General features: G+C 42.6%; 4 protein-coding genes across 4 annotated transcripts in view; 1 reads left to right on the plus strand and 3 right to left on the minus strand.

The window, feature by feature from the left end:
- LOC125006460 (nuclear factor 7, ovary-like) overlaps window positions 1–19,489 on the minus strand; it is a 1,183,669-nt gene that overhangs the window by 920,637 nt on the left and 243,543 nt on the right. The window lies entirely within an intron of this gene.
- On the plus strand, window positions 240–15,291 carry LOC125006486 (ubiquinol-cytochrome-c reductase complex assembly factor 1). The gene is made up of 9 exons (XM_047582542.1): window positions 240–480; window positions 4,297–4,401; window positions 8,470–8,577; window positions 9,357–9,429; window positions 10,315–10,372; window positions 11,106–11,214; window positions 13,526–13,603; window positions 14,030–14,143; window positions 14,821–15,291. Exons 1-9 carry the CDS (start codon window positions 403–405, stop codon window positions 14,953–14,955), a joined length of 858 nt encoding a protein of 285 aa, XP_047438498.1. The 5' UTR covers window positions 240–402; the 3' UTR covers window positions 14,956–15,291.
- On the minus strand, window positions 4,412–9,350 carry LOC125006447 (zinc-binding protein A33-like). The gene is made up of 2 exons (XM_047582492.1): window positions 8,859–9,350; window positions 4,412–6,485 (listed from the first exon to the last, which is right to left on the minus strand). Exons 1-2 carry the CDS (start codon window positions 8,911–8,913, stop codon window positions 5,104–5,106), a joined length of 1,437 nt encoding a protein of 478 aa, XP_047438448.1. The 5' UTR covers window positions 8,914–9,350; the 3' UTR covers window positions 4,412–5,103.
- Window positions 15,185–18,089, minus strand: LOC125006459 (E3 ubiquitin-protein ligase TRIM35-like). The gene has a single exon (XM_047582506.1). The coding sequence runs from the start codon at window positions 18,065–18,067 to the stop codon at window positions 16,679–16,681; it is 1,389 nt and encodes a 462-aa protein (XP_047438462.1). The 5' UTR covers window positions 18,068–18,089; the 3' UTR covers window positions 15,185–16,678.

Consider the following 19,489-nt stretch of genomic DNA (forward strand, 5'->3'; position numbering starts at 1 on the left):
GAGATAAAACGAGATGAGATGAGATTAAACAGATGAAGTGAGATGAGATGAGATTAGAAGATTAGAATATGAGATTAGAAATGAATTAAAATGAGATGATATGGGATGAAATTAAATTAAACAAGATGAGAAATGAGAACTGGAATATAATTAAAATAAAAATATTCCACCCACTAATGAAGCCTTCGGGTCAAAGCGGAACTAATCTTCGCTGCGCCGTGTTTCCTATCGGACATATTTGTGTGTCGGATGCGTTCCGGTGACATTGCTGAGGAGGAGGAAGAGGGGGTGTGTTGGTGTTACCAAACGTGTTGATTTTGTGTCAGGGAGCCGCGGTGAAGTGGTGAAGTGGTGAAGTGGAAGCCCCGCTCCTCGGCCTCTTCCCCCGGACCCAGCGGAGTCATGTACCGGCGGCCGCTGCTGCTTTTCGCCGCCAGGAGCGTCTCTAATGCGGCCACGTCCCGAGCCGCCTGCGGGAAGGTACCAGCTAAGCTAACAGCTAAAGTCCTACTCTCTCAGGACTAGTTTTATCTGAAAACTCTGGTAATTTGGAGTGAGGTCAGAGGTCAGAGGTCGTCTGTGATCTTACTTCTGTGTGAAACGTCCACGTCTGTACTTTATAAAGTAAAAATTAGGCCCTGAATGATAATCTGTGGTAACACACTGGTCCTCTCTCAGGCGACCTCCGACATTATTATTTGCTCCGGAACCAACTAACATCTGTCCAAACTTTAAATTACAACACATCATAACACGATTCTTAAGGGACAAGAGGCAGAAAAGAGCAGGGAATCAAACACAAGTCTGGAAAAAGTAAAAACTCACAGTTAAATCACAGATTCAGATCCGCACCAGATTAGTTTTACAATTTAAGATTTAAGAAGTACGAAAAACAAGAATAGATAAAAGACTATTAAAGACTTTCAAAATAACTAAACATAGGACAATAAATGAGGAACAGAAACATAACAGGCTGGGTCCAGAGCGGTCACACTGGAAATGAAGAGGTAATAAATGGATTTAAGAATATTATAAATTGGGATTATAAAGTTTTCCTTGTATTTAAGACTTTTAAACCTTTAAATTGAGATGATCTAATTTGTTAAGACTTTTACAGACGCGGTGGAGACCAGAGAAACCAGCAAACCTGGGCAGTGTTTCTGTGGCGTCTTAAAAACTCCCAGTTTAAGGCCTTAAAATGTCTTACGTCTGAGCATGTTTTGTGTTGTAGCTCTTAAATTACTTTCAGTCAAGTCTTAAATCCTTTGCTCCATTTATTATGCTTCATTTGCAGCCCAAAAGGTTCTGGTCTTCATTAGTGGAGCCCACCCCAGGGACGTCCTCACTTTAGTTACTGTGAAAGTTATTCAAAGTCTCTGATTATCCTTATTTTTCATACCAGGTTTCGTATGTAGGAGTTAAATTTAACCCATAATGTAAAACTAATCACAGAATGACTCAGTGTCTCTGGGATTTAAGGGTCAGTTTTTACCTTTTTCAGTCTTTTGTTTCATTTGCTGCTTTTTTTTTTCTCCGTCTTGATTTATTGGAGGATGTTTAATAAATGAAAGTGTGGACAGATGTTAGGGAGCAAAGCGGAGACGTCTCTGACCCGTTTAGACCAGGGATGAAACCATTAATTCCACCATTAATGTGTTCATCTGGTTTAAATACTGACTGACGCAGAGGAGGTGGGGGGGGTGGTATCTGAATCACAGGACGTCCCAGGAAAACTAATCCCATGTGAATAGAGTTTAAGTCCACACATAAAAATAAACTGTAAATAAACACAGCGGCACGAGATGAGTCTGACCAGGGAGAATCAGGACGTCCACGTATCCTGGGAGCGTTTTTAAGGGGCGCGTTCGTGGATGTTTGGGATGTTTTGGAACATTTGAAACAGCTGATACGCGTGTGAGCTAACAGGCTAACAGGCTAACAGGATTATTACCTGTGTGTTTATCAGCTGGTGTCTGGAGGTGAACTTGGACTCTGAGCAGCTTAAATCTGACACGTTTGTTTCTGTTTAAAGTGAGTTTAGATTTTTATTCCACTACATTGATCCAGTCTCTGATGTAGATTCTGTCATTTACTCTTCTTTTATCTGCTGTCATTTATTTCCTGGAAGGATCCATCAGTGGTTGGAAAAATGTCGGAAATATTTGTTAAAATAAAGATGTTTTGAATCATGTCGTTACCTCAAAACCCCCAAAATGTTCAGTCTCCTAAAAGATGAAGAAAAGGACTTAAGTTACATAAAATAAATAACAGTGAAACAGTTTAACTTTAACAAATGAATATTTAAACAGTAATATGATAAGTTAAGACATAAGAGATGATTTTATTTGTCACAGGGAAATGAGTTGTTACACCTGCAGCCAGTAATAAAAAGTAATAGAAATAAAGACTGTGATAATTACACTGAGCATACAAGGTAAAAAAAATATATAAGTGTAAATGTAGAACTAAGAAAAACAAAATGTAATAAAATAAAACATAATCTGTAGCTCGTATACACACAGAATATATAAATCTACGTAGTATAAAAATATGTTGTATGAAGGCTTTTCCTAAAATTAAAGGCTCTTTTATATAGACTTAGACTTTAATGATGATAATGAAATTACTTTGTCGCCGTAGCTTTGTTGAACATAAAAGTAAACACTCTTTAAAAACCACAAAAAAAGATCAAATAAATTTGACTAAATTAAAGTAGAATAAAAATAAACAGTGTAATAAATTTTTTTACTGAATTATCATTATGAACAAATGTACAAAAGTAGTTGGTGAAACCGTGTCCAAGGTGATGTGGTTGTATGGACGGTTGCATAGCAACAGCGGCATGGATTGTGTCGCGTGGTGTTTCCTTGTCCGCTGAGGACGACATCAGAGTGTCGCCTCATAGAGTCCTGAGCCCGGGCACAGATGTACTGTGGTCCTATGAGCCAGGTCCACCCCGTCCATCCATCCACACAAAAACAACACAAAAACAACCTAAAACCATTTGACTGGCTCAGAAAAAACAAGCCAGACAAAAAACGACTAATTAAAATACTGAGATTAACCTAAAAAGGTTACATCACAGAGCTGCTGGCGACACGCGACCACTCCATCGATGCGACCATCAGGGAGGAGGAGGACATTTATTCTGCAGCAGAACAAAGAACCCAAACATCCAGCCGAGGTCATTAAGAACTATCTTCAGAGGAAACAAGAACAGTATGACCTCCCCAGAGCCCTGGTCTCAGCATCATGGACTGAGTCTGGATTAACTGAAGAGACAGGAGGACTTGAGGAAGATCTGGGGTTAGTTCTCCAACCTACCAGCCGAGTTCCTTCACGAAGAACTGATGCTGTCTAGAAGGTAACCTGAAGGTGACCTAGACCGGTGTGACATTTCATTTCTACTCCTACCTCCTCCGTCTGGCTCTCGCTGTAACAACTCCATCCAAACACTAGGCGTTGCTGTGTCTTTTAACCAGTCAGGTTCATTTTTGTTTCCTGCTTCTCTTTCATCAATGGCGAACGAACCTTTCACTGAAATTTCACCAAACAGGAAACAGAAATGTCTGTATCTCCAAACCTCCTCAGTTAATCTCACCCATAATTTATCATCAACTATCAATTAGAAAAAGAGGAAACATGCTGCTACCAAGAGGACCAATCACAGCCTCAGCGCTAAGCATAGTTACATTTTTAGATGTCACAGTACTATAGCTTTAGGGTCTATATCCACTCCACGCAGAAGTCTGAACCTCCCATTAAACATCCACCTCTCTGAGTATTTTGTTATGTTGTTCTTATTTTATTGAAGCCGAACAGAACTTCCCTAGCCCGTTGTTTTTTTTTGTTTTTTTTTTGAGTAAAGTTTATTCTAATGTTGGGTTCTACTCCTGCAAAGATCTCTCGGACCAATCAGATCATTGAATTGGCTAAAACAGCTAAATGTCTCTGATTGGTTGGAGGACTTTCCAGGTGATGCAGAGGGATTTATTTTGTTGAAACACGTCTCATAACGAGGAGAAGAATAAAGCTTGTCCAGTCTTTTCCGATTCCATTATTCAAACAGACGGTTGCTGATGAAACGACTGTATCAGAAAATGTTTTGAGTCGTGGGATTCTTATTTATTTGTGTTGTTGTTGTTTTTAACCTACAGCCTTTTAGCCTGCAGCTAATATCAACACTATAAAAAGACCCAGGGATCAGATTTCATGGCCTCTTCCTTCTGTCTCTGCTTCCACCTGTTAATATCCCTGTTAATATGTCATTGACCTTTCCACCTTCTTATCTTGCAGGCGTTGCATCAAGAAGCTGGAGTCAGAGCTCTAGCAGCCTGCCAACGGGCCAGAGTTTCCTCTCCCTGTCTCACAACACGCCGCAATCTACAAACCACCACACAGGTAACACCTGGATACCAAGAGTCTACCACCAATAACGCTCTGCTCTAAGTGGACGTTAGCTACCTTTAGCAGTCGTTAGCATTAGAGCCTGAAGGTTGTTGATTCTAACCTGTTGGCTGCTTTAGCCTCTAACCAGAAATACAAATAGCCAAAAATCCCCCCAATAATAGGAAGTAGGTAAATATTTTACAAGACAACCTCCATCCATACACAGTGCCACTTAAAAATATTTACATATTTCAGAGTTTTCAACATTTCTGCATGAAAATGAATCAAAACATCAACAGATTTTTATACAAGTCCTGAAAGTAGACAAAGAACCAAATCAATCACACGAAACACAAAGATTAGACTCATGTGTTTGTTTATTTAACTGAATGAATCATTTATTCGTATCAGTGAGTTGTAAACGTCATTGAACCCTTGTTTTCAGTATCTGCTGTGACCTCCTTGTGCGTCAGTAACATCAACTAAATCCATTTATATTCAGTGTAGCTTCAACATGTCTTGTGTGACTTCAAAAAAGATTTTAAACTATGAACTCAATGATCTAGTTCCAACCACCAGATATAAAATATCTTTTCATTGGTTCCAGTGACGTAACTGACCCGACATCATGATGACAAAACTACAGTTTATATGATCACTGACAGTGATTAGTTATTACAGCCCAATAAACATTAATAGTCATCCTGTTTATCTCTAACTGATCTGATTCACTGACACAGAGACATTCACTGGTAAAATCTTCACTGGTTTGAGTTTATGTCCAGTTCCAATGTATGGAAACATCATCTCAGTGAAAGTGTGTTTGAAGGTGTGTATGTGTGTGTTAGTATCAAGATCAGAGAAGGACAGATTTCCTCTGTTCCAGTCCAGATTCACTCTGATCCTCTGGAACTTCTTCTTTACTGGGAGAAAAGTGGAAGGAGCTGATGGTGAATATGTTGAGTATTTACCTCCACTGAACCATATTCTCCACAATCCAGATCGTATGAATCCCTTCCTCTGGACAGACTCTGCTAACACACCCAGTAACCATCCTGTGTTATCTCCAACCTCAACATCCCAGCTGTGAGTCCCTGAGTTAAAGCCCTCAGAGCCCAGGACAGACCAGAAACAATCAAACCTCTCTGGATTATCAGGAAGTTGTTGTTTATCTCCTAATCTCACACTGGTCAGATCTTCAGACAGGATCAGTTTTCTTCCAGCAGTGTTTGGATCCAGAATGACAGGAGTGTAGGAGACCAGGTCCTTCATGTTGTTCCAGATGTTGAAGGCCAGGTTGCCCAGATGTTTGGCCTGGTCTATCAGAGCTCCTGAGGGCAGCTGTGGATCATCCAGCAGGGGGCAGCGCTGGACTCTTTCCACTGCAGCCTTGTAGTTGTTGAGGAATGAGATGTCTTCAGCTCTCAGCTCCTCCTCTGTGGCTCTGACTGTGTCTGAAAGAGCTGCTATCTCTCTGCTCAGAGCCTCCATCTTCTCCTTCATCATCTGACTCTTCTGCTCCTCTTCCTCCCTCAGTGCAGCCATCCTGGCCTCCTCTTCCTCTGCTAGAAACTGGTGAAGCTTCTTGAACTGCTCCTTAATCTGCCTCTCTGTGTGTCGGGCCTGGACCTTGATGTGTTTTTCTGTTTCATCAAACTTCACTTTAACTCGTTCATAAACCTTTAACTTCTCCTTTAAGGGCTCCAGAGTTTCCTGAAGGATCTTCTTTAGATCTGTTGCAGCTTCATCGATGGGTCTGAATCTGTGGTTGGAGTGTTTTTCTGAATCTCTGCAGACGAGACACACTGGCTGCTGATGGTCCAGACAGAAGAGTCTGAGTTTCTCAGAGTGCAGACTGCAGAGAGCCTCTGGAGATCTCTGATCTCTCTCCTGTAAGAAGGACTCACACAGGTTCCTCAACACCAAGTTTGAAGGTGGATCTTTCTTTGAAGATCTTCTCTTACAAACTGGACACTGGTGTGATGGATTCTGTCTCCACCAGTTCTTCAGACAGACTTTACAGAAGCTGTGGCTACATGACAGAACAACAGGATCTCTGAAGACCTCCTGACAGACCGGACAGCAGAAATCCTCCTCTAATCTGGAAGCCATTTAGTCTCTGAGTGAAGCTGGAACACAGCAGACACAAAGTCCAGTCAGTCATGTCTCCTCCATCTTCTACTAACTTCCTGTTTTTGGTCAAACTCACCTTCAGTGTGTGGAGAGTCAGCAGCTTGAAGCAGCAGTGTTGTAGTTTCCACTTTTCTCTCCTGTAGCTGGACTCACTCAGAGGAAGGTGTTAGTTTGGTCTGAAGCTGAATCTGATCGTCTGTGTCTCTCTTTAGTCACACGATAATAAACTGGTTCCTGGTTTGTCTCAGGTAAATCAGGTGAGGGGGCGGAGCTTAACCAGAACTCCTCCGATAAATGTTGAACTTTGACCTGTTATTCAGGGAGTGTTTTAATCCAAAGGTGTTTAATCTCAGAGGGAGCGTCAGCTGATGGTGTTTAGTTGTCGAGTGAATTCCTCCAATGTGTGCTTTATGGATATTGATATAAAAAGTCACATATAATTTTATGTCCTGGCTCCTCACTCCCACATGTTTATGTCCACTCCTGCCCCCACCCGCAAAACTTTGAGTAGTTATTCCTGCACAATAATAGAAATGCATTGATTCTGTGTCTTCTCCCGTCGCGCAGGAGAAGACACGTCATTTTCTCTATTATTAAAGAGATTCATGGGTTTTTTGTGTAGTTTTCCTGGAGAACAGAGCAGATGTGTCGCCTCAACCCAGAGGAGCCGGATTAGTGTCTGTTGTAAACTAGTATTTCTGGACATTCGTTACAACTAAGTCCAGTTCATTTCCATCTTTATCACAGACAATTGAGAAGTTTCTCCAAATGTCAGACTTGCTTTGTCTTAGTGCTGTAAACACCTTCTTTGAGCTTCATTTCGACATCATTTATTGACACCCTGTCGCTAGGCTACGTCCCGATCCTGCAGTGTTTGTTTTTTTTAGCTGCCTGCTCCCGCATGATTTGAGTTGGGTCCTGTGGGACCCAGCGGGACTCAATCCCAATGCAGCCCTCTAGTCCAGAGGTCAACACAGCAGTACCAACCAGGTCCTTAGCCAAAATCATTACCACATCATCAAATAGCAACGGAGGACGCCCCCCAACGGAAACAGAAACCAAACCAAGCGTCATACCGTGCATCAACACAAAGTCATCTGTTTTGGCCTTTCAAAACTAGTACCTGGTTACCTGGAACCTTTTCCAGCCTGATGAGCAACAACAACTCTTTTTCTGAGCTCCTCACAAAGCTCCTTTGATGTGTTGTCATCACACACTTCAACACAAACATGAGACAAATCCCTGATTCATAGAAACTAAACCAGGACCTGAGTCTCATCACATTGATGGAAACTCTTCTGGACACATGGACTCTGGTTTAATCCTAGAGGAGCTCCTCTCTGATCTGGATTATTGTTTCATTTCAATCACAAATCTAATATTTCTGTTTCATGTCTTTGAGTGGGTTCTCTTTCTCTACTTTCAGGATAAATCCACTGACACTTTGAGTCACTTTAATTCTGAAGGGTGAAAAAAACAACAAATGTCAGGGGTTGTGAGATGAAGTTGTCACAGAAGCTGGTTGTTTTTTTCTGGATGCTGAACAAATAAACATGTGTCCATATGTGCCACCACAGGAATGTTTTTAGATGCACTTGTACAAACAAGTACAAATTGTACAAATTATTCTGTGTCACTTGTACAAACTGACACAGAATAATTACAAAAAACTATAGTTTGAGGGACATTTCAACACATTTCAGTGACTTAAAGCGAAACCTTTTGTGCGTCCTGAGTAATAAAACTGTCGGAGCATGAAGACGACGCTCAGCTCGGAGTAGGTCAGTTTGTTCATTTACTCAGTAAAGGCCAAGCTGCACAGGTGTGTGTCGTCACTGAAGCTGTAGGAGCTGCTTTAATGAGGCTCATTCCACATTATTATGCACCGTTTTATCTTTCCTCCTTTCTAAAAACTCTCTCATCGTCGCCCTCTCTGTCGCCCTTCAGCTCTGTAATGTGAAGGAGACGTCCCAGCACATGGAGGTGGAGGTGGGAGCCTTCACTAAGCTCATAGAGGCCATGGGCTTCACAGGATCGCTCAAGTACAACAAATGGGTGAGTGATGGGAGTTAAGAGGGGGGAGACAACGGTTAGGTGATATGATTAAAAAAGAAATGAAAGGTTGCATTGTACCATTGAGCTCCTCTCTGGTGTTAAATGTCCTAGCGATGGTCTCCTGTAGCTTCCTAAAGTCTTCTCCAGAGTCGACTGGATCCAGTCCAGTGAATGTTTCTTCCAGTCAGAGTTAATGTGGAGAGAGGAGCTGGTACTTTGTGTTCTTTGCTCAACAAATGTTCTGGAAGATCTGTCTCTTCTTTTGTTTCCAGGTTGTTAGCTTGCTAAACTGTTAGCCTTGGTGGCTTCTAGACTTAAGGTTGATTTCATGGACATGATGCTGACACAAGATCTTGATGACTTTTACAAAATGTAGACTGGAGAGTTTGTCTGACTTCCAGTCTTAGCTTAGCCGGTCCATCGTTGTCAAAGCTTCTATCAAACTGGACAGTGATCACTGTTCCTGACCACGATGCCACTGGATGTGGCTATGAAGCCCAGTCTGGGAGCCGCACATCCTCCCACAGTGGGGACATATAAGGCTGGGATCAGGAGGCCGTGGTGGTGCTGTACCGCTGTGATGTCTTCATGGTGCCGGTTCCTCCCACGTATTAGCCATCACACTTTATTCCTTATCAGATATCTTTATGCTTACTCTCTTTCCTTCCTTTCAACAATCAAACTTCAAGAACGGATCATTCAGTTGTGACGTTTCAGTACAGAACAGTGTTATAGAAGTTAACATTTACTAATGACGATCTGTGTTTGTCTTCGTCCAGAAAATCAAGCTTGCTGCCTTGCGCATGTACACAAGCTGCGTAGAGAGAATCAACTACGACGAGTTCTTTGAAAGTAAGTCTGCTGTTTTCTTTAAGCTCCTGACACGTTCCTCGTGAAACTCAGATGTGTGTTGTTACAACTTATCTGCTACCGTAGATAATAACTCTTACGTCAGATCAGACTCATATTTCAGCCATCGTCTCATCTCATTCACATCCACTGTAACTTTGATGAAGAACCCAAATGAAGGAAGAAGTTGGAGACAAACTTGGAGAACTACTAATGTTGTGCATGTATTTAGAGTTGGGTCATTGCATTAATTCTCCAGAGAATCTGGTCTTTAGAAACTTAGAGCTGGACGTCGATGGAAATCTGCCTGGTTTAGGTCACAAACACACTAATGGAAGGCAACACTGACATGCTATCCATTAGCATCACCATTAACATCGTCATTATTATCGTTATTACTGCATCCGTTTCCATAACTAATAGCATTGTCATTAGCACCAACTTTTGCACCTGCATTGGAGTTGCTGTTGCTGTAATTCTGTTCTCAAACACAACTGATGAAGACACAACAATGACGCTAATCACCAACCACTGGTCCACTACACCGAGGAGAGAAGTCAACTCCTTCTTTTAGGGTTTTGTTGGTTCTAAGCAACTGGTCATATCAACACAATTAACAACAAGTGTCTCTTTGTTCAAAATGTCTCGGTCTCTGATTCATTAATTTCTTCCCTTTCAACATTTTCCAAGTTTTCCACACAAATCAGCGTCGAGCAGAAGAGCACATAACGATGGACCTTCCATCCGTTGGTTCTTGACTGAGTCCATCAATAGTTTTCTATTGAATGTTTAACAATGAAAGCACCGAGGAGTGTTTGTGTAGGAGGATTGAGACAATAACCAGACCAGAGAAGCTGTTAAAACTCATTTGTGTGTGGTTTATTTCAGAGTGCTCCCTCCCTGACACTCTAAACTCCTGGTTCGTGGTCACACAGCTGCACGTCTGGTGAGTCCAACAAACACCTTCAAATCAAACGTGTGTCAGTGTTTGCTTTTTATTTGGTAAAATCAGCCCGTGAGAGTCATGAGAACTCTGCAGGCGATCGCTGGCGTCCAGACGCTACACACGTTTTCAGAGATAACCTCATTGTTTCCTTACACTCAACTGAAGCTTTATTTATCAAGCTCCTTTAAGACGAGGCTGTACAGCAGAGGACACAGGATATATACAAAGGGACGTAAAAACATCAATAGATTACAATAAAATCAATGAATAAAAACAGTAACACCTTAACATTTAGTCAGCTGGTGTTAGCTTGCTAGCTGTTAGCCTGTTAGCCAGTGTGCTAGTTCATGTCTTACAGGTGAAGTTGTGACTTGAATATTTATAACTACAACTAAATTGAGGTGAAGGTGTATTTTTTTAATGAATTTATGATTAAAAATCAGGTAATAAACATCATAGTAACCAACGGAGAACTGTGCCACTTAATAATTGTTCAAATAAAAGTGAATTATTTCTAGTTTTCATGAGTATGATCCTAAAATAAGACCAAAGGTTGGGTCGATGAGAATCACCCTCCTGCTGTTTGAGGCCGTGATCAGCGTTTCTGAGTCCATACTTTCAGTTTATGGACCTGTTTGTCTCCTGTCTTCTCAACGAACAAAGAACCATGTAGTTGAACTGAGGCGTGGCTCAAACTTTAAACCTAAATGTCCCTCACTGTGCTTCCTTCCAGGATGTGTTTGGTCCGAATGCGTCAGGAGGGCCGAGAGGGGAAGTACATGTGCCAGTACCTTGTCCACTCCATGTGGGAGGACATAGATCAGAGGAACAAAATCCTTGGGGTAGGTCCTCGTTATATTTGTGTCTTCATGACAGGATTAGGATCATGTGACAACACATACTGTGCATATCTGACATGACAGCACTCGTATAGCATCAGTGCTTCCTAAATACACATACACTGCCTGGTCAAGAAAAGGTTTGTGATTTTCTTTCAGCTGCTATTTAATAAGTTATTTATGAGGAGCTTCTCATTTCTCCAACAACCATGTGTAAAGACACAGAAGATGTTAGTTTGGTGGAGAAGATGTTAGTCTGGTGGAGGAGAAGATGTTAGTCTGGTGGAGGAGATGTTAGTCTGGTGGAGAAGATGTTAGTCTGGTGGAGGAAATGTTAGTCTGGTGGAGAAGATGTTAGTCTGGTGGAGGAGAAGATGTTAGTCTGGTGGAGGAGGAGATGTTAGTCTGGTGGAGGAGATGTTAGTCTGGTGGAGAAGATGTTAGTCTGGTGGAGGAGGAGATGTTAGTCTGGTGGAGAAGATGTTAGTCTGGTGGAGGAGATGTTAGTCTGGTGGAGAAGATGTTAGTCTGGAGGAGGAGATGTTAGTCTGGTGGAGGAGGAGATGTTAGTCTGGTGGAGAAGATGTTAGTCTGGTGGAGGAGATGATGTTAGTCTGGTGGAGGAGATGTTAGTCTGGAGGAGAAGATGTTAGTCTGGTGGAGGAGAAGATGTTAGTCTGGTGGAGGAGATGTTAGTCTGGTGGAGGAGGAGATGTTAGTCTGGTGGAGGAGATGTTAGTCTGGTGGAGAAGATGTTAGTCTGGAGGAGGAGATGTTAGTCTGGTGGAGGAGATGTTAGTCTGGTGGAGAAGATGTTAGTCTGGTGGAGAAGATGTTAGTCTGGTGGAGAAGATGTTAGTCTGGTGGAGGAGATGTTAGTCTGGTGGAGAAGATGTTAGTCTGGAGGAGGAGATGTTAGTCTGGTGGAGGAGGAGATGTTAGTCTGGTGGAGAAGATGTTAGTCTGGTGGAGGAGATGATGTTAGTCTGGTGGAGGAGATGTTAGTCTGGAGGAGAAGATGTTAGTCTGGTGGAGAAGGGTCAAATCATTGGCTGCATCAAGCAGAGGAAACTTAAGACCTTTATTCCAGACTGGAAGGATAGTGGAAAACCATGGTCGATCAGGAAGAAATAAATCCTGATTGATGGAGAAATGAACTCAGGGCTGTGTTTAATAGTGGAAGGAAGAGCATTTCACACCATTGACAATGTGAAGGGAACTCAAGGGACTGAACAGAAAACCACTAATCAGGGAGGACAACCGGGAAAAAAGGCTCCAGTCTGATAGGGAGCAGGAAGATGTTAGAGTTGGTGCAGTTGCTCAGGTCCAGGTTCATCAACACTGGTCCCAGAGGATGAGGTCAGCTGACTCCCTGAATACACTGAAGGAGCAGGTTCTTCCATCCATGGAGTTTTTCTTCCATATTCCAAGACTCAGATAGTGAAAGAGGTTCAGGGAGCATGAGACCAGACCAGAGTCCAGACCTGAACCTCAGAGAGAATGTTTGGGATGAGACTCAGACTCTGACATCATCAACACAAGATCTGAATAAAAACACTGGATGAAAGCTCCGCCCACAGACTAGAGGGGAGGAGCTTTGCCCACAGACTAGAGGGAAGGAGCTCCGCCCACAGACTAGAGGGGAGGAGCTTTGCCCGCAGACTAGAGGGGAGGAGCTTTGCCCACAGACTAGAGGGGAGGAGCTTTGCCCACAGACTAGAGGGGAGGAGCTCCGCCCACAGACTAGAGGGGAGGAGCTCCGCCTGCAGATTAGAGGGGAGGAGCTCCGCCCACAGACTAGAGGGGAGGAGCTTTGCCCACAGACTAGAGGGGAGGCGTTTTGCCCACAGACTAGAGGGGAGGAGCTCCGCCCACAGACTAGAGAGGGGTGCAGCCTTTATTTTTTATTTTTGTGGCCAGTCTGTGTATAAATGCATGTGTTGTTTGTTCAGAGTTTTACATCAGAGTAATTGTGCCAACGTCCAGATCCCCGGAGAGCGACGCCTGCTCTGCTCAGAGTCGCTCCTCTATTCTCCGTCAGTGGAGCAGCTCCAGGAAATGATCATTGACTTCACTTAAATCTGGACCCGGCTCAGACTTTTACACAGACTTTGTCAGAGCTGGAACTGTGTGTCTGCATCTTAACAGACGTTTACCAAAGAAAAATAAGGATTCAGTCTTAAGGAAGGTTTTATTCCACGTCCTGGGACATGGAGACCAGTATTGGTTCTGACCAGTTCTAACACCTTTTAATGAAATCCCTTCTAGAGTCTAAATGACATAAATGACCTGAACGTTTTGTTTGTGTGGACAGATCAGCGCTGTCCAGAGAAAGGAGGCGACCAAAGTGATGACTGAGACCTTCTACGCAGCCATATTTGGATACGACGAGGTGACACTTTAAAGAGAATAAAAAACACTGGTTCCATGTAGATGTTGTTGAAGTCAGTTTATATTAGAGTAGTTTTAATGGTTCTATCAGTAGAACTTTAATTAAAGTCTAGTTCAACATTAGTCACATTTATTTAATGTTAGGTTCTGTCATTGATCCTTTAATTATCTAGAAAATAATAAACAACTTCTTTTTCTTCTACTTCCCATCTTTATTTTTCCTCTTCCTTCTTTGTACTATTTTGTCTTTCTTCCTCTTCCTCTTCTGTTTCCTCCTCTTCCTCCTCCTCTTCCTCCTCCTCTTGGGAGTTTGTCAGTTTTGATCTTCTGTTCGTTTCTCTTTCTTCTCTGTGATTAAATCATCCTGGAAACAAACCTCAACAAATGTCCAGTACATGAATGAGTGAGTGAATGTGTTTGTGTGCAGGGAATCCTGTCCGACGACGCTGTCCTGGCTGCAGCTCTGTGGAGGAACCTGTTCAGCTGTCAGTGTGAGGACCCCAGACAGCTGGAGCTGATGGTGGAGTACGTACGCAAACAGGTGTGTTCACGGTTCACAACAAACACCTGCTCCTCTGCACACACAGTAGGAACAAAATGAACCACAAACGAGCCCTGAACTCAGAGATAACCTGCAACCACCTCACTAACGTCATGTCTGAGGGAAACTCTGAGTCTGGAGGAAACAAGAGAACAACAACATGTTAAAGCAGAAACAGAAACCAATGAAATCAGGGAGCGTGTAGAGGAGATTTATATTTATTATTTATTATTATTGTTCATCATAAATCTCATCAGGATAATAAATGATGAGGGATACAGGGAGAACACCAACACACTGTTGTTATACATGCACTGAAATGAAATGATGTGGTAATATTCAGAAAAGGTTCAGTGACAGTTTACGAGGAGAACTTGATTTAAAAAAGAGTCTGTGTACATCTTGTCTGTGGAATGAGCTGAAACAAAGCACATATTTCATTTTTTCCAAAAAAAAAAGAGACGTTCAGGAGACATTTGGAAGAAGCGTTAAATACTGGGGTTATAGTTGTAGAGTCAGGATGGAGGCGTGAACTCTTCCATGTGTTCTCAGTTTCCATCAGACTCATTTGAAGCCGTATTAGTTTTTTTTAATGAGGAAGGGGTGGGGCTATATAAGGGGCGGGGCTACATAAGATGAAATAAATAACCAGATTCACTCATTCATAATTAAATCAGATGCAGTTCATCGATGCTCTGGACGCCGACGACCTGCTGCTGACTGGAGAGGTCAGGTGGCGCCCCCTGGTGGAGGAGAACGCTCAGAGCATCCTGAAGGTGGCCAGACCTACGTACAACGACGCTGGACTGTGAGGGACGCTCCTCCTCCTCCTGCTCCTCCTCCTCCTGTTCCTCCTGCTCCTCCTCTCCTTCCATCATATCGGATTATAAAAACCAGCTCTGTTACTGTAGCACTTCTTTTCTCCTCACGTTTCCCCAAAACACTTCTTCCTCCTCCTCTTCCTCTAAAATCAGGGACTTCCATCGTCGTCCTGTCGGGTTTGAGAGCGTCTTCAGATCTCTGTATTTATATGGTCTCATGTGTTGTTGTTGTTGTTGTTTTCCATGAACACCACTCTGTATTTATGAAGGCTTTTGTATACCTCCTGTTCCTCCGCTGTGTGTGAATAAAGCTTGGCTCTGATTGGCTGACGTTAGTTGCTGGTTTCCGTGACGCTCTCACACCTGAACAGGAGGCCGTGACGCCCTCGCAGACCTGGACGTCATCTCTGGCTTTTAGAAAAGCAAAGAAATAAAAGTTGATGAATAAAAACCTGAGCATCTGCTTTCTGGGACTAGAAGACTCCTCTCAGACTACATGCACTAACATGTCTCTACTTCAAACATTGAAAGAAAAAAGATTGTTGCAGCCGTACTGATTAAAGTTAGGGGTTATGATTAAAGAACAGATTTCATTTTCTAGTTAATCTTTTAGTTTCCTTTAAACAGGATAATGTGTTCTAGTGAAATCTCTCTACAGCCTCCAATTCGTCCTTAGTTCGTCTGTTGATGCTCGTGTTTCTCGGCTCTTTGTATTTTTTTATTTCCTTTTCCAGAGATATTTGCTTTTTTTGTATTTTCTTTTATTTTCTTTCTAACTTTTCTTCTGTTGTCCTGCCTTCCTGCAACACATCACAAATTTACCACAAAAAAATTAAACAGAACTCACACACTTTAAACATTTGATCAAATTCTGTGATTGTAGAAACCATTTTAAAACTTAATGCTGACACTTTTTATGTTCTCATCCTAAATGTTGACGTCTCAGATGGTTCCAGACTATTTACAAAATGCAAAGCGAGCGAACAAAAGAGAAACCTAAGTCACATCAGTATGTGTTGTTACTTTATCTTTAATCCAGCATCAGTTCCTACAGGTTCAAACTCAGGGATTTAGTAGGATCACAGACACAGTGGGCGGCCAAGGAAACAAAGAGCAAGAGATGAAAAACACATCAAGATTATTTCCCTTTGAGATCTGAAGATGTCCAGATCTGGACTGATGAGTGAACATGTGAAGTGTTTGTCAGTTTGTTGAGTAAAGGGCTGGAGAGACCCAGAGATGCTCTGAAAACACCCCCATTAGCACTTGGTTCTTTCCTCCTGATAAAATGATCCGTAGACTCTATGAAATTAACACAGCAAAAAAATTGACCAATCAGAATTTTGGTCGACCAATAAGACTAACTTAAAATAATATTATATCAATGTATGTCATCTGGAAGGCCAACTTCCCCGAGCACAGATCGATGTAGTTGGATTGTAGGAAAATAAATTGATTCATCGATGTAGTGAATGAATCGTTACCTCCATCCATAAACAGTGGCACTTAAAAATATTTACATCTTTCAGAGTTTTCAACATTTCTGCGTGAAAATTAATGAAAGTATCAACAGATGAAAGTAGACAAAGAACCAAATCAATCACATCAAACACAAAGATGAGACTCATGTGTTTGTTTATTCAACTGAATTAATCATTTGTTCGTATCAGTTTACTACAATTTATATGATCACTGATAATCATCCTGTTTGTCTCTAACTGATCTGATTCACTGACACAGAGACATTCACTGGTAAAATCTTCACCTTCTCCACAGTTATAATTAATGGAAACATCCTCTCAGTGAAAGTGTGTGTGTAGGTGTGTATGTGTGTGTTAGTATCAAGATCAGAGAAGGACAGATTTCCTCTGTTCCAGTCCAGATTCACTCTGATCCTCTGGAGCTTCTTCTTTACTGAGAGATCAGTGTGAGGATCTGATGGTGAACATGTTGAGTATTTACCTTCATAGAACCTTATTCCCCACAATCCAGATCGTATGCTTCCCTTCCTCCGACCACAGTCTGCTAACACACCTAGTAACCAGAATGTGTTATCTCCAACATCAACATTCCAGCTGTGAGTCCCTGAGTTAAAGCCCTCAGAGCCCAGGACAGAACAGAAATAATCAATTCTCTCTGGATTATCAGGAAGTTGTTGTTTATCTCCTCGTCTAAGACTGGTCAGATCTTCAGACAGGATCAGTGTTGTTCCAGCAGTGTTTGGATCCAGAATGACAGGAGTGTAGGAGACCAGGTCCTTCATGTTGTTCCAGATGTTGAAGGCCAGGTTGCCCAGATGTTTGGCCTGGTCTATCAGAGCTCCTGAGGGCAGCTGTGGATCATCCAGCAGGGGGCAGCGCTGGACTCTTTCCACTGCAGCCTTGTAGTTGTTGAGGAATGAGACGTCTTCAGCTCTCAGCTCCTCCTCTGTGGCTCTGACTGTGTCTGAAAGAGCTGCTATCTCTCTGCTCAGAGCCTCCATCTTCTCCTTCATCACCTGACTCTTCTGCTCCTCTTCCTCCCTCAGTGCAGCCATCCTGGCCTCCTCTTCCTCTGCTAGGAACTGGTGCAGCTTCTTGAACTGCTCCTTAATCTGCCTCTCTGTGTGTCGGGCCTGGACCTTGATGTGTTTTTCTGTTGCATCAAACTTCACTTTAACTTCTTCATAAACCTTTAACTTCTTCTTTAAGGGCTCCAGAGTTTCCTGAAGGTTCTTCTTTAGATCTGGTGCAGCTTCATCGATGGGTCTGAATCTGTGGTTGGAGTGTTTTTCTGAATCTCTGCAGACGAGACACACTGGCTGCTGATGGTCCAGACAGAAGAGTCTGAGTTTCTCAGAGTGCAGACTGCAGAGAGCCTCTGGAGATCTCTGATCTCTCTCCTGTAAGAAGGACTCACACAGGTTCCTCAGCACCAAGTTTGAAGGTGGATCCTCCTTTGAAGATCTTCTCTTACAAACTGGACACTGGTGTGATGGATTCTGTCTCCACCAGTTCTTCAGACAGACTTTACAGAAACTGTGACTACATGACAGAACAACAGGATCTCTGAAGACCTCCTGACAGACCGGACAGCAGAGATCCTCCTCTAATCTGGAAGCCATTTAGTCTCTGAGTGAAGCTGGAACACAGCAGACACAAAGTCCAGTCAGTCATGTCTCCTCCATCTTCTACTAACTTCCTGTTTTTGGTCAAACTCACCTTCAGTGTGTGGAGAGTCAGCAGCTTGAAGCAGCAGTGTTGTAGTTTCCACTTTTCTCTCCTGTAGCTGGACTCACTCAGAGGAAGGTGTTAGTTTGGTCTGAAGCTGAATCTCATCGTCTGTGTCTCTCTTTAGTCACACAATAATAAACTGGTTCCTGGTTTGTCTCAGGTAGATCTGGAGAGGGGGCGGAGCTTAACCAGAACTCAACTGATGAATGTAGTTGAACTTGTTATTCAGGAAGTGGTTGAGTCCAAAGGGTTCAATCTTAGAGGGAGCATCAGCTGATGGTATCTAATTGCGGAGAGAATTCCTCCAATGTGTGCTTTGTGTATATTGATATAATTTTTTTTTTTTTTGCGTATGTGTGTAAAGTCCTGACTCAAGTGGCCACAACAACAGAAAGATACAGTACCAGCGTCAATCCCCCCTTAAGACGGGGTCCCAACGGGATGACTGTTAGTGGATGTAAAAGTTAGTGAACCCTAAAAACTTCATGGAATTAGACAGGGACAAAACATGACACAAACAGACATGACAGAAACGAGACAGGCAGGAAACAAACATGACAAAATAAAACAGGAAAACTCCAAAACATGATCACGAAATAAACAGAACCTTGACACTATTAACCTTACAGAAATCATTACAAGAACGTGGAGATTCATCAGGTTTACCCAACACCAAAGTTGAGGGATATGACAATACCTCAACATGGACTGTACTTGGCTCCACCATCTGAAAAACTGCTTCCTCCACAAACTTGTCATTGCATGATACCTACTTAAGTACAAGTAGGTCTTCCTGAACAAAGTCGCCATGAGCAACATCCCTGATCTTGTCCAAACGCAAAACTTCATTACACACACACTTTCTACCCACTCTTCCGCCGTTAACAGATGGAGATGGATCAAGCAACAATATCGTATGATCAGCGAGCACCATAACGTGACAGGTTTCTAATTTAAAATGGCCAAAATCTGACAAAACACAACTCTGTGCGTGGATCGCGGTACAGGTTTGAAAACCTTGCCCACTCTCACAGCTCTCTTTACATCTCAGTGACTTGGAAACAACCACAGGAGACAGTGGTCCAGAGGTCCACACAGCACTACCAACCAGGTCCTTACCCAAAATCATTACCACATCATCAAGTAGCAATGGAGGACGCAACCCAAAAGGAACAGGAATCAAACTGAGCTTCATACTCTGGACAATCAAGGCCACAAAAGCATCAGCAATAAATGGCTCAAAACCAGGAACAAAACTTGGGAAGAAGAGCAGAGAGAGACTGATTAGACAGATTGGACTCCAGAGGCTCCAG

This window comes from Mugil cephalus, chromosome 4 (genome assembly GCF_022458985.1).
Source record: "Mugil cephalus isolate CIBA_MC_2020 chromosome 4, CIBA_Mcephalus_1.1, whole genome shotgun sequence".
NCBI lineage: Eukaryota > Metazoa > Chordata > Actinopteri > Mugiliformes > Mugilidae > Mugil > Mugil cephalus.